The sequence below is a fragment of the Crotalus tigris genome, unplaced genomic scaffold, assembly GCF_016545835.1.
Source record: "Crotalus tigris isolate CLP2741 ecotype Arizona unplaced genomic scaffold, ASM1654583v1 scf7180000023635.1308423, whole genome shotgun sequence".
NCBI classification, from domain to species: Eukaryota; Metazoa; Chordata; class Lepidosauria; order Squamata; family Viperidae; genus Crotalus; species Crotalus tigris.
The window spans coordinates 336,831-351,776 of record NW_024100092.1 but is presented as its reverse complement, the minus strand read 5'-3'; the positions used below and the strand labels follow the sequence as shown (position 1 = coordinate 351,776).

At 37.2% G+C, this 14,946-nt stretch overlaps 1 protein-coding gene across 1 annotated transcript in view; it reads right to left on the bottom strand.

Annotated features, from left to right (window-relative positions):
- Positions 1 to 1,678: 1,678 nt before the first annotated feature.
- The window catches only part of KHDRBS2 (KH RNA binding domain containing, signal transduction associated 2), a gene marked incomplete at its 5' end in the record, with an annotated part of 306,097 nt that continues 292,829 nt past the window's right edge, over positions 1,679 to 14,946 (bottom strand). Inside the window, one exon of the mRNA XM_039320274.1 lies at positions 1,679 to 2,467. Within this exon, the coding sequence (XP_039176208.1) occupies positions 2,370 to 2,467 (98 nt within the window). The remainder of the gene's footprint in view (positions 2,468 to 14,946) is intronic.

Sequence of the window (14,946 nt, the reverse complement as noted above, 5' to 3'; positions counted from 1 at the left end):
AGTAACAATGGCAATATTTCACAAAATCAACACAATCCTCACAATTACTGAAGAAAAGAATCTGGGGGGTGCTCTCTGAGCTTGGTGGTTTTCTTGCAGATGTTTCATTACCCAACTAGGTAACATTGTCAGTCAGCACCTAGTTGGATAATGAAACATATGCAAAAAAACTACTAAGCTGAGAGAGAGCACCAAGGATCCCACAGTTCAATCCTGAGTTACAAACATTCTTTTTTTTTTAAATCAGAAAAGCATCTGTTTTCATTGATTGCTTACCTGGGCCTTATGTAACAGTCTTCTAGCTTGCAGTCCAGTATGTTCAGATCCCTGAAACAGTGAGACAGAACATTCAGTGTGACAGATGTCAAGCTAACCAAGCCCATATCAATAAACACAGCTGAATCAACAGAGAGAATGCACATTTTGAAAGACTAGTCAAGAAAGTTAGCATGCAACTCCAGCTGCAAAAAATCTTTCATGGGCTCACAAACTGAACAGCCACCATTTTTCTCTGCTCTCATCAAAAAAGTAAACCAATTGCATTGACAAAAAGCCACTGGAAATAAAAAAATTGCATTTAAGATTGCCTACGATAAAACTCTTCCTTTTTGTCATAGAAATGTAGGTTATATATTACTGTTAGCAAGAGTTGCATTACTATTATTGTTAATTTTAGTTCTGTTTATTGCCTCAAGGGTTATATATTGTAACATAATTTTGTTGCCTCTAGTTAATGTTAATTAGCTGTTTTAATAGCCTATAATACCTATTTGTTAAGTTTTGGCAGGTTTACTTTTTTAACTATCAGTAACTTAATCACTTGGAATATTTAACATTGCTGTTGCATACTCAAAATTACAGTTACTATTAATGTTACCTGTTTAACGTTTAGTCATCCTTTGAGTCCTGCGACATATTTCGTTAATAATCATCAGCCATCAAGTCTGATATTCTCAAAAGAAATAACAGCCCTCTATAAACTGCCTTCAAGGGAGGTGATAATTAGCACTGAAAATTACAAATAGAGTTTTTGAAGTTGAATAGCAACAACTGGGCAGTGACACTGATGATTGGACTGTCAAGACAAGTTATTAGAGAACTCCGCAAATGCAGCCGACAGACTCCTCAGAGTGAAAACAAGAAGGTGAGTCTATGCAATGCTTACATGTTGAATGGGATATTTAATGTATGGGGAGACTCAGCGGTTGAAGATCTAGCATTTAGACAGTCTAACACTGGTAAGCAATAATCTTACCTCTTTAAACTCCATTACATTCTCACGAGAGACAGGCTAATACAAACGAATCAATCAGAGTGTGTGTTTAGCAAGATCAAACTTAAGAGGAGAGTTTAAAAATCCATTTATTCTTCTAAAGCCACGACTTTTTTCCCCATTAACATGTTATATACATTAGTGTCCTCTAGTCATGAGTCATGTCACAGTTTAGTTGGTTAGCTTTTAAATTATTTAACAACCATAAGCTATTAATACAATTTTTTTAAAGTCTTGCACATCGTCTTAAAACAAACTTGGGTTCATTTATATAGAGATTTTGTTTTTGTAAAAGAAAGGGTTTATATCAAAAACATATTTAGGCATCTCTTGAAGAAGAAATCAAGCAGGCATTTAAAGCTAAACACACGTAATTCCAAATTTAGTTTGTTACAAAAGTTTTCAGCTTTATTGACAAGTTATGGCAAACATATTTGACAAAATTATGTTTCCTATTTAGAGAAGCTTACACATGGAACTTTATGTGATTTAAAAAAAATAATAAAAAACAAAACAAATACAGATTAAAACACTGGACAAATTCAGTTAGCTACATCCATACAGTAGTAGCTTGTTGTCAACCCCGTTAAAACAGCATTTAAAATGAAATTTACAAACTTAATATTAAGCATTTTAAATCTAACTAACATATATTAAAAGACAGGTTAAAACAGCTTATCTACATCTCGATTATCATCTGGTTCAAAAAAAGGTCATATTACATTTTTTAGCAACCCTAAATAAAAACTCAACCTTAGGGTGGGGACAGGGCGTAAGAGATGCAGCTTCATGCTTCTTTTTTTTTTTTCCTGTTTTGCTTTAAAATTACACACAACAGTGAGGAACAACCAAGACAACATCATCTTGCTGAAAGGTTTAGTCAACAACTGCCAACAGTCTTTTAAAGTCCATGTCCTAAAAATAATACTAATGCCAGTTTCACTCCAGTCTGGAAACATAAGTAGTATACAGGTAATCATAACCAGTAATTCCTAGGATAGAAAAAAAATGGGCTATTACTTGTCTTGTTGCTGTTTACGTGGAGACCACGGGTTTTTAATTGTCTTTAAGTTGAGGTCACAGATGTGGAGGACTTTCAATATCTACCATAGGGGTGTTCCCTGTAACTCCCTCTGGTTGACCTAGGAGTCGGAGCTTTTAGGCTGGGACGACTTATAGTCCACTCTTCTTGAGCTAAAACAGACAAAATAGAGAAGAAGTTGCTTTATTTTAGCAGACATGAATACGAGAATCTGATCAAGCTATCCAGCTAATAATGCATTAGAATATGAAGCTAGCGGTACTGTCTAAGATCCAACTGCTAAAGAAAGAAAAATCCGTTTCTTCCAATTTGCAGCACAATCAAAGGTTTAGCAAAACTATCAGCCCTGGAAAAAAATACTCTTCGATTTTTTTGCCTGTTGCAAACTTATTTCATGCCTGAGTTTCTAATATGGTCTGAATAACTGGATCAGAAATTGAGTCAGAAGGGGGCAGCTGAAAGATGATTATCTGTTTTTCCATTTAACTTAAAAAGCACAGTGGAAATGATGGGAAACTTAGATACTATTCAAGCGGGCTTTCCAATACAAGCAGATAATTCTGTGTACGCACAAAAGTCTATTAATTCATACACACACACAAAGGCACAAACTGCTATAAGTTACTACAATGACAATAGACTAGTTCTCTGCACTAGATCTTAGTGATGTTACTATCACTGTTTGATTTTATTAGCACCCACTTTTCTCTATCTTATTAAATATTGGTAATTATCCATTTACAACCATTTGTTTAGGGACTGTCTGAAGTTACAACGGCATCGAAAAAGTGATTTATGACTGTTGTTTACACTTACATTGCAGCATCCCCATGGTCACGTGATCAAAATTTGGACAGTTGGCAACTGGCATGTATTTATGACAGTTGCAGTGTCCTGGGGTCATGTGATCACCTTTTGTAACTTTCTGACAAGCAAAATCAATGGGGAAGCCAGATTCACTTAACAACCATGTGATGAACTTAAGAACTGTAGTGGTTCACTTAACAACTGTGGCAAAAAGATCATAAAATGGGGCAAAACTCGCTTAATAACTCTCTTGCTCAGCATTGGAAATTTTGGACTCAATTGTGGTCGTAAATTGAGGACTACCTGTAGGAATACTGTAGCTGAATGGTTTCCAAGCAATATTGGCTCAGTAAATATGTCTCTTCTACACTTGCATAACATTGTTAAATCACTGTAAGGAGCAAAATAACGACCAATTTCATTCTAGAAATACATTAAATACATTAATAGGGGGCAATACAGACCTAATTTATGGCTCTGCATAAAAAAGTTAGTGTTTAGATAAACTATATCCAATTAAACATAATAATCTGAAATATTAATTTATGTTGAAAGTAATTTCTCAACAGAGAATAACAGCATTCTGTGATATTGCTTGCAAAATATTAGCATAACTTTTCATTCTTAAATAGTTTAATTAAAAAGAACTGGAGCGTGGACATCTAATTTTCTTATATTTTAAAAACAGCTATTTAAAAATACTATTATTATTATCTCAATTTACTATGGCCTCTCATTCTGACAAATTCTTGGTGGCTTACAATATCAAGAGATACAATTAAAATAATTTAAAATGAAGTGTTTTAGAAACTGCTCAGGAGAGCAAAATTTCTTATATTAAGAGACCATTTGTTTGTTGAGAAAAATCTGCAATCCATCATCTCTGTCAGATTCTTTAGTCTATACACTGACGCTATTCCTTGCCTAGTTATGACTGAATGTGATAGGATGTGCTTCTGATTAGACATACTTAGCACTATGCTTGAATGAATATTGCTCTTTATAGAATTTACAGTGTAATTTTATATATAGAAGTAATTCCCCTGAATAAAGCAAGATTTTCTTGCAGATAAATGCAAAGGACTGCTGCCTTAACTACCTATATCCCAGTTCTGTTGATTAAAAAACATTAAGACTATTACCTGGCAGGCTTAGCTGAGTTTTTCTAGAGGCCAATTTTTAACTACTGAAATGATTGTGATTGTTTTCCATCCCCTTGCTCCATCCCATTCCTAAGCTTTGAAGTTAGAATTCCAAGTATATTCCAAATATACTACATTGTTGTCTAATTGATAACTTGACCAGGCCCTACTTGCTTCCTAGTTTGTTCACACAGGTACACAACTTAGATCACTTCTTTGATTTATATGAGAATAAAACCAAACACTCAATTGTGCATCTTTTACCATTTTAGCTTCCTAATCAAAATCTGCCCTACTTTTATCAGGATGTTTGTTTATTTATTAGATTTTTATCCTGTGTTATTTTTATACATTTTTATAAATCACACAAGGCATACCTAATTCTCTTTCCTCCTCATAATTTTCCCCCACAACAACACCCTGAGAGGTGAGCTGGGCTGAGAGAAGGTGACTCGCCCAAAGTCACCCAGCTGGCTTTCTCAGGCGGTACTAGAATTCACAGTCTCCTGGCTTTTAGGCTAGCACCATAACCACTAGATCAAACACTCTCATTTTTTACAACCAGAATTTGGTGTAGCAACTAAAGCAGTTACACTTTTGAAAATGTAGAGGATGGCCACATTTGCTTTCTTTCCATAGCCAAACTGCATCTTTCACAGCAGCATCTAGGACTTCCACAGAAGGGATGACTTTGCAATGCATGTATGGAAGGGTGGAGCTGATGTTGTGACATCATGGTGCTTCTTTTATCATTTACGAGTCATCATGGTTAGCTATGCCTCTGACCTGTTTCTACTTTTTAGCACTTTTTGGACAGACCATGGGACTTGCAAGGAAGTAAATGCTGCTGCAAAGAGCCCTACATTGTTGTGAGGTGGACTACATTTTTCCTGTAAAAAGACAAAATCAAGAATCTAGCAGCTTTATCCATTCTCAAATTGAAGAAAAACTAAATGCATCAGTCAATTTATGTCTGGATAATTTATTAAAAATCCAGACACAAATCTGCCAGGATAGAGTTCTGCCTTGCAAAGAGAACCCTAAATTGGACTGGATTTAATCTCTCCACATATCCTTATTTTCCTTCACAGAAAGTTTCTTTTTTTCAGGCGATTGTTCTTTCAAAGGAGATCACAACTTTCTTTGTCACAGAAAAGATATGACAGGAAGACATTTGGGGGGAGTGGGAGTTGCTTCTTTTGAAAAACGTCCTACGCAGAATTTGAAATGTATAAGGCATATTGAAGTGTTATTGTGAATAAATTATTTTTTCCAGCATTTCTGGGGATCTGTTTGACCTGAACATCCATTCCTCCCACTTCTTCTGATTCCAAATGCTGAAGATTAGACTTCTCATATGCCCTGAGTTACGGACAGGATGCGAAAGCTGACAAGCTCTGTTGTAGGATGAAAGCATAATGTTTGCCATTCCACAATGTTGGGGTAATTTTGGAGAGAAAGGAAAAGATATATGCTTTAAGAGATGCATAACAGACAGAAATTCAATCTACTCCTTTCTCCCCCTTCATGCAATTATTATTTTTATTACATTTCCTTATAGAACTTGATTTTAACTTGGGAACAATATCAGTTAAGAGAAAGACAACAGGACCATGGTCTCAGGACCATAGTATGAAGCTGTCAAAGATTCAGGACAGATGAATAACAGAATAACAGAGTTGGAAGGAACCTTGGAGGTCTTCTAGTCCAACCCCTTGCTCAAGTAGGAGACTCTATACTATTCCGGCCAATAGTTGTCCAATCTCTTCTTAAGAACCTTCAGTGATGGAGCACCCACAACTTCTGGAGCCAAGCCATTCCACTGATTAATTGTTCTGTCAGGAAATTTATCCTTAGTTCTAGGTTGGGTCTCTCCTTGGTAAGTTTCCATCCATTGCTTCTTGTTCAGGTGCTATGCAGAATAGATGAAAAGACATCTAGGTAGACATCACTTAATGATCACATTTGATCAGCAATTGTCCAAAGTTTCACTGTTCCTGAATGAGATTTGCAACTGGTCCTCAAAGTTGAGGCCATTGTAGTGCCCCTGTAATCGCATGGTCACAATTTGGGCACTTGGTCCCTGGCACACAATTACAAGGGTCACTGCATCCCACAATCACATGATTGCCAATTGTGACCATCACTGCCACCTTCCAATAAGTAACATCAATGGGGAAACCAGCAGGAAGTCACAATTCAAGGTCATATAATGTCACATTTAATGACTGTGTGTGATTTGCTTAATGACTACAACCAGTAATATCAGAACTGCCTCTGTTAGGTCTGTGCAGTCACATGATTTTTCATTTTACAGCTACATTGTTTAGCGAGAGTTTCTGGTCCCAGTTCTGATTGCTAATGGAAGACAACCTTTAGTATAAAATACAGAATTAAAACTATACAATTTGCTGTGACAAGATGAAGCGACAGCCACCAATTTGGGCAATGTTAGCAGGGGGGTCAGACAAACATGTGGAATTTAAGGGCAACAAAACTGCTTTTATATGCTGTAGATATATGTCATTTCTATACTATCTGTTGTGATATATCAACTAATTGTGGTTTCTAACACTCATCCTGAATAATGTTTGTGGGACCTCAGTGCTAGACTATGTAAGCCTTTGGACTGATCCAGCCTAGTTCTTACCTGCTGTTATCTTCAGTTTAAATATTAAATGCATTTTGAGAGATGATTCAGCTCTCTGGGCTGAATCCAGAAGAAATTCAGTAATGACATTGCCCTCCTGTACCATTTTTTTACAAGCATATTATAATGCTGCCCATATATACAATTTATGCTGCTCTTTTCTGCAACAATTTGCCATTTCTTTCTTTTCTTCTTTTCCTCTGATAATGAGATTTCCTCCATTTCTACTTCACTTTACCACTGTTTGATCCTTTTGTCCTATCAGGCATTTTTATTGATGTACAGAAAAATGTCATTTGGTTACTTTTATCACAATTGTTTAACTAATGGAGTAGGAATAGGAAACCCTGCAGATACTGCCAAACCATAATTCCCAGCAGCCCCCCAGTATGGCCATTGCTGAAGCAGATTGGCATAACCTCCTGCTTAGATTAGCCCTGAAAAAAATTGAGTCACCATTCAAGAGAACTTTAGAAGAGAAAGGTTGCTCTGTCTCTGCTGATAAGCTATGTAATAATCAATGTTTTTTTCTTAAAAAAAAAAAAGGTGCCGGAATTCACACACATCATACAACCCACCTTGCCTACCCTATAAGATTCCATCCAAAAAAGGTGGCGGAACTCCGTTCTGGGCATTCTTTGAGAAAAAAAGCCCTGGTAATAATTACCAGTGCTTATTGCTTTGAATAAAACTCCTAAATATAAAACTCCAAAGTGCATTGACTTCTGGAACCTAGTTACCTGCTCCCAATTAACTAATAGGATATAACTGACCATAAAGCAGAAAATGAGATTTTTGGATACAGAAAGAGCACTTTTGGTTAGAACTACTTGGGTTAACTTAAACTATGTTTTACCTTATATTGTACAGTTGGTATTTTTTTCAACTACCATTGAGTTTAACTACAGAAAATGTATTTGCAAAGGATGAAAATCTTGCTACTCTTATAGTAGTCTAGCCCTATACAGCCCACATTAGACAAAGGTTATTCTGGACACTGCGACTTTATAACATTTGGAAAGTTTCAGGTTCCTCATTCCTGTCTGAATTGCTCTACATTTTCCCTTTAAGGAGTATCATTTTTTTTATCTGTCCTATTTGGTGTCACAGCCCATCCACAACTACATTCCACTGGAAGGATTTACTGTACAACATTTTAGTTCTGTGCTAGTAGAACTAGTAGAATTCATTTGCAAAACGTCATCAGAAGCTCTTGCACGAGGGAGTGGGGGGCTGCCACCATATTGTGGATTTAGGTATCCAAGGAATTCAACATTAACTATCAGGTTAGTTCCCTGGCCAGAATAAATTCAGTAAAAATGATGTCAAAAGTCCGACTAGGAATCCTGCAAGGCAATTAAATTCCAAAAGGTAAAATTTTACTGGATACACCATCTCGGAACTAAAGAAGCAAAACCAGCTCTTGTTTTCCCACGCAAAAGCTTGCTTAGTTAAACAATAGATTCCCTTGTCCCCACCCATCGGGTGTTCACATTGTCCAATAGTAGTACTTCATTTTGTTATGGGAACAGTCCACTTCTCCATCGAGCACCTGCATTAGTGATCTTGGTGTTCTTGCAGGCTCTCATGGTCCTTGAACAGCTTCTTGGAATTCCATTTCCTCCCTTCGATTTTTTCCCCTCCCCCCTTTTCTATGGCCAGTTGATTAGTGATAGAAGCTAGCAGGCATCATAGCAGTTCAATTTTGACAGATGATCATGTCTGAAAATGCGGTTTCCTTTTGGTGTCTTAAAGCCATTTTTAACTTCCCAGAAAAAGATACCAGAATTAGGGGTGAATGAAGGAAAGGATGAGTTGTCAGCTGGCTACTCTTTGGAAGAAGTGAGGTATGACATGGGAAGATGTTGCTCTGGAGTGGGGATGCTTGGTAGCTGCCATGCAGTGAGGCTAGAGGTTGTATGGAAGGACCTTCTCTGTTTTAAGTCAGAAGAATGGTGCAAAAGATTTGGAAGAGGTACTGTACATGCAGAATGGGGAAAAAAGGGGAAAACCCCACAAACCTAATCATGGCTAAAAGTTAATTAAAAGTTATGGGAATTGTTTTAAAAGCACGTGCATTAAATGCACTAGTAGAAAACCTTTATTAATGTGGATATTTCCACTGTTTTGTGTTTTCACAGAATCAGTATAGCAACCCACTATTAAGAGTCCCTTCTCTTAAGGTGGTACATCTGGTGAGACTCAGAAGAAGGACCTTCTCTGTGGTGGCTTCTTCCCTTTGGAACATCATCCCCCTGGAGATTAGACTGGCCCACACTTTGACACTTTTCCAACGGGCCTGGGGAACCCGGAGCAGGATGGAGCCCATCAAGTGGTTGTTTGATTCTCGTTATCACCAAGGTGAGTGGGAGGTTATTGTTTTTACTCTTTGTATATTGGGTTTTTTATTGTTTGTAAGCTGCCTAGAGTCACTGAAAGTGAGTGGGCAGCCATATAAATTCATAAAATAATAAATCAAATCAAATCAAATAAATAATAAAATAAAACAATAAAATAAAATAAAATAGGAAGTTACTTGTTGGCTGCTAGCTTTCTTGGTTTATCATCAATTGACAATTACTGATTCTGACTTTAGCCATGTTATTTAAAATTCACACTACCTCTTTGCCATAATTTTTGCTAGGCTCTGGGAAAACTTCCTGTATGTACTAGAAGCATTACTTTATCATGCATGTGTAGAACATATATTTAAAGACCATATAGAGGTCATGCAATAATATAATTATAGACATATATCTGTTTAAGTCCATGGTGTGAGAGCCAGATGGAAATGCCATGTTACTTTTTAAATTAGTCCTTTCATATGTTAAGATATTAATTAGGAGAAACATGGACCCCAAATGTGGATTGCTTGACAAGCTGAAGTCTGCAGATTGTGACTAGCTCTGATTGCAAAATAATGTACTTTTCTTATGTTCTATTCCAGTTCCAAAGAGTTTGATCCTTGGTGTGAAGCCAAGGATTTTCCATACGTTCTTCCTAACTCAAAACCTGGAGTCTGGGATAGGGTATCTTTCCAGTAGTTGTATTGCCCACCCAAATGACCCCATGCCAAAGAGAATATTCAGGATGTCCTGTTGTCCTGTCATTTCTACCTAAACCTGAGTAAGATAATGATCCAGCCCTCATTAAGGAATTCCTAGGGAGAGATGATCAATGGTATAGAAGAAAATATCTGTAGCTCAGGGTTAAGCTGTGGTGTCCTCAGTGCTCTCTGAGTTTGGTAATTTTCTTGCAGATGTTTCATTACCAAACCAGGCAACATCATCAGTGCTAGACTAGAGTTAGGGTTACAATATACTAATGGCTTGCCCTATCAGTGTTGTTTCCTATGTCAGCGTCTCCTATCTCTCCTAATGCTGCCACAACCCAGTGTTGCCAAATTCTACCTCACTGCTACAAGAGTGAGACAACAAATATTGTCCAACAAAATTACATTTCTTTGATACATTTAAAAATCCCTCCTTTCTTCCTCCCTTCATTTCCTTCTCTTTAACTCATAGAACTTACTTTAATTGTCATTTTAATGGGCTATGTGTATTTCACGTATATGTAGACAAGTTGGTCAAAGATTGTAGTAAAGGTTTAGCTACTTAGCCTTCCAAATTGCTGTGACACAAGGATAAGTGCCATTTTGACTAAAAGTTGGAGGGAAGAATTTTCCCATACTTGTATTGTGCTTTAAGGATACCTGCAGGGGTAACATTAGGAATGGCTGAATTGTCTTGTATATTTTGAAAGCTATGGGTTTAGTCATAGCTCTATGATTGGGATATTAAATGTGGCAAAAGGGATTCTGGTATTTTTGTTCTTATTCCATATAGCTGAATTTTCTTGGATATTGTGAAAATGATGACTATTCAATATAGAGCACACATTTTATATAATTTCTCATTGGTATTGAGAGCAATTAAACATTGATTTGTCACTTTCGTAAAGACCTGGAACATTAAAAGCAAAACTGAGCAAGATCTATACACAGTGGCTAAATTCACAACACATGTTTAATGGGGTAAGCGTGTTATGCAAACGCTGTCTCTCTATTAACAGTGAAACAGACGATGGTAGTTTTGAATTCCAGAGAACCAGCCATTCATTTGTTAAACTGCTTTCATCTCATCTGTTGTGTGGTATGAAGACTATAAACCAAAACAAGGACAATTGAAAGGTTGCATTTATTTAGTCAGTCCTCCAAAAAGAAGCAATGGAGAGGAAAAGCCACTGAAAAAGCAAAAAATGTTCTTAACAGAGTTCGGGTCCAGCCTGCAAAGCCAATGGGGAAGAGGCAGAAGATATAGTAAAACTTCCCCAGAGTTCTCCTGACTTAAGAACTCATTGAATCCAAGGCATTTCCTGGAGGAAGTGGGTATAAATAGCGGTACTTTCCTAAATGATGGTTTCAGATCCAGCAAGAATGATGCATGCTGAGAAAGCCACTAGTAAGTTGATAGTGTGGTGGCTTACAACTCCCCCTCCTCCTCTTCCTCCTCCTCCTCTTCCCCCCCCCCCCAACTGTAAATGCTGTTTCCAGGACTGGAAAAAATAAAGCAAATTCTATCAACCCTGGACAATAGTAGACTTCTATCTTTGGAAATAGATGATTCTTGGGAGAAATTTCTCATGCTCTTACAATCTAAAATTCTTGGTTAAAGGGAATTTACTTAAGTATTTCATAAATTATGGTTACATTTTTGAAAAATAGATCTCGGTCTTTACAAAAGCAAGAGAACCCCAAACAGCAGAATGCTGATTAAGAGAAACTGAAGAAAGACTGGGAGAAAGGATGAAAGGGTGGGCATTCCCATGGGGCATTTTTAAAAGCTGAGACTAAAGGAAATGATGTCTTTTTCACTAAATGCTGCAGGTGGTCACTACTAGCAAATTTAGGAATAGTGAATATTCTTTGTATATCAGCCCTTGAGGATCTACCAGAAAATGTATATAATAGTGTATGTTAGGCAGCTGACTTAAATTTATTGATTTGAATGCACCCTCCTTTTCTTTTTTGCTTAAATAATAATGATTATTGGATGGCATGAGGAATGGTATCTGGACAAAAAGTATTAGTCTATTGTGAAGAACTGGTTGAGAGGCAACTATCTTAATAAGTTAAATTACCAGATTGAATCTATGTCTTTTTAATAAGCCGAGGCCAGCCTTCTAGCTAGACCAGACTTGGATACCGAAGTGATGAATACTAAAACTACTTTTATTACAGGGTTACAGTTCAATAATCTTGCGAGACTGAACGCCTGCCTTTATCTTAACCAGAATTAATAACACTCAAGTCTGAGATGTTCTTTCACATTAAACTTTTGCTTTGGGCTGAGATTACTCTTATCAGACCATTATCTTGTCTGAGACTCTTCCTCCTGTTCCTCAAGGTTATTCTCACAGCCCATGACAGCTATATGGGCTATCATAAGCAAAAGATGACATAGCTGTTTTAAAGCTTCCTTTCATATTTAGATACAGATGAAAAAGAGACTAACCAACATAAGTATTTAGGAAATATGTATTTCCTGTTAACTTTGCTGATATTTGCTGTAAGGCTAACTGCAGACATGGAACAGGTTCAAATTCTGAATGCTGTACAACCATAAAAAAATACAGAAAAGGGAACTGAACATATCTTAGCCATTATTGAACAAGGTATCTCAAATGTCTACCATGTGAAATTACTGAGTTATAATTGATCAAAGGGTTCGGTATGTTTCTGGAGCTGGAACATGGACAAAGGTGTATTGCTATTTCTCAGTTATTATTGATCCTACTAATGCAAAAATATCTGAGGTGTCACACAACAGCTTTGAGGGAAAGGGGAATAGCCACGGCCCATTTATTTATTTAATAAATTTATATGGCTGTCGATCTCATATACATGATGCTGGTGGTTAATAATTACAAAAAAATAAGGATTAAAACATAATCAAGAATTAAAAACATAATTATAGAAAACAATCACAACATCCTACTTATCAATATATCCAAGAAATGCCCCCCCCCTCCACACTACCAGGACCCAAGGGTTGATGGTGGAGACAAGTTTTTAAGGCTTTGTGAAGGTCCAGTCTGATTTTTTTTGGGGGGGGAGTCTCCAAAAAGCAGTCTCCAGGGGAGAAAAGGCCCTCTTCCTAGGTCCCACCAGATACAAAATTAAGAATGTTGCAAAAGCAAAATTGTTGGTATGTTGGGATTGCAATTTGACCAGCCACTGATTGCATACCACCTTATCTACTTAGTTACTGAAAGGGACCTCAGTTGTATACAAGAGTAAGGAAGACAAGGACAGGAGGATAAACTGAATCAAATTAGACAGAGGGCATCACAAGACATGGAGAAATGGAAAGTAGAAAGAGTTCATGAAAAAAAAAGCCCAGTGGACTCAGGAGTTCAATTATAGTTCGTTGTCATTGTGGCTTTACAAATAAATTTGATATTATATGTGGAAGAAATGCCTTTTTTCATTTGCTGGTATCTTTGTTGACATTGATCTATTAGGAAATCACAATTTTAAGTCAAGTGTGAAAGAAATAAAACTTTACATAGGACACATACATGCTCAGCACTCCAACAAATGTAATTATTTTTGAAACTGTCAACCTACAGGAATATTTGAGCATCATTTGCCTTGTTCTGGGTAATTTATTCACCTGCTTTCCTGGACTCACTTGCAATATTTTAAGAAGATTCTTTGTTCCAACAGAACAAAACCAAAGGTATTCCTCCTGGCTCTTTAACAAAAATTCCATGGACAAAGTATTACTGCATAATGATGAAGAGTTAGCTAAAATTAAAGTAATTTACAGGTTCTAAAGCAGTGGTGACGAATCTATGGCACAGGTGCCAGAGACGGCACTCAGAGCCCTCTCTGTGGGCATGCGCGCCGTTGCCCCAGTCCTAGGCCTTCAGCTGGATTTTATAAAACCTTTTCGCTTTAGGCCTCCGCCGCTGTGTGGAAAAAAAAAGGTTCAATCAGTCAATTTCAACATCTCGTGGGAAAAAAAAAGATCTTGTAAAGTTGGAATTGATTGATTGAACTTTTTAGCCCCACCCAGTCTGCCGTTACCACCGCAGCCACGCCCAGCCAATGGGCCACACCCAGCCAATGGGCCACACCCACCCGGCATTCGACGATGCAAAAGTGGGTTTTGGGTTGCAGTTTGGGCACTCGGTCTCTAAAAGGTTCGCCATCACTGTTCTAAAGCATAGGAAATATTTTGAGGTCAAATATTATCTAGATAAAAATGCATTTTCACTGGCAATATGTTGCATATATTTTTTTTCCCCAACTTCAGAAACATGCAAACTATTCAATGTTAAGAACTTTAAAGCTGCAATAATCCTGTCATAGTTGGGAAAGCAGGAGTAACAGCACATCTCCCCTGCTGAGACTGGAGCAAAATCTCAAACTCAGAGAAGATGAAATTCACCTCAGAAACCTACTCCTAAGGGTGGTAGAAGCCTTGATAATTCTTACTACTCTGAAAGCAGAGCTTTGCTGCAGGAAGGAAGGAGAAAGTGACAGTATAGGAATTGCTTTAGACCAGGGTTAGGCAACCTTGGCTCTTTTATGACTCGTGGACTTCAACTCCCAGAATTCCTGAGCCAGCCCTGGCTCAGCCTGGAAACTCTCCCTTTCCCCTCAGCATGGCTGGCTCAGGAATTCTGGGAATTGAAGTCCACGAATCATAAAAGAGCCAAGGTTGCCCACGCATTCTTTAGACTATCTTGAAGTGATGATTTTCAAGGAGAGAATTAAGCTCATGCTTAAATCTTATTTTTTAATGAAATCAATTGAATTTAAAATATTTAATCTCAGCTAGATTGAACCCCTCTCTGACTATTATCAATTCTAAAGAGTGAATAGTTTTGTAGCGTTAGGAAAACTAGGTGGGGAACCAGCGGGCCATTTCATCTGAAATATATAGCTAAAGCAAGATCTTGCTCAAATGGAAAGTAGTCCATATTTACATGGTAATCAGTGCAACAACAATAGAAAATATTGCTG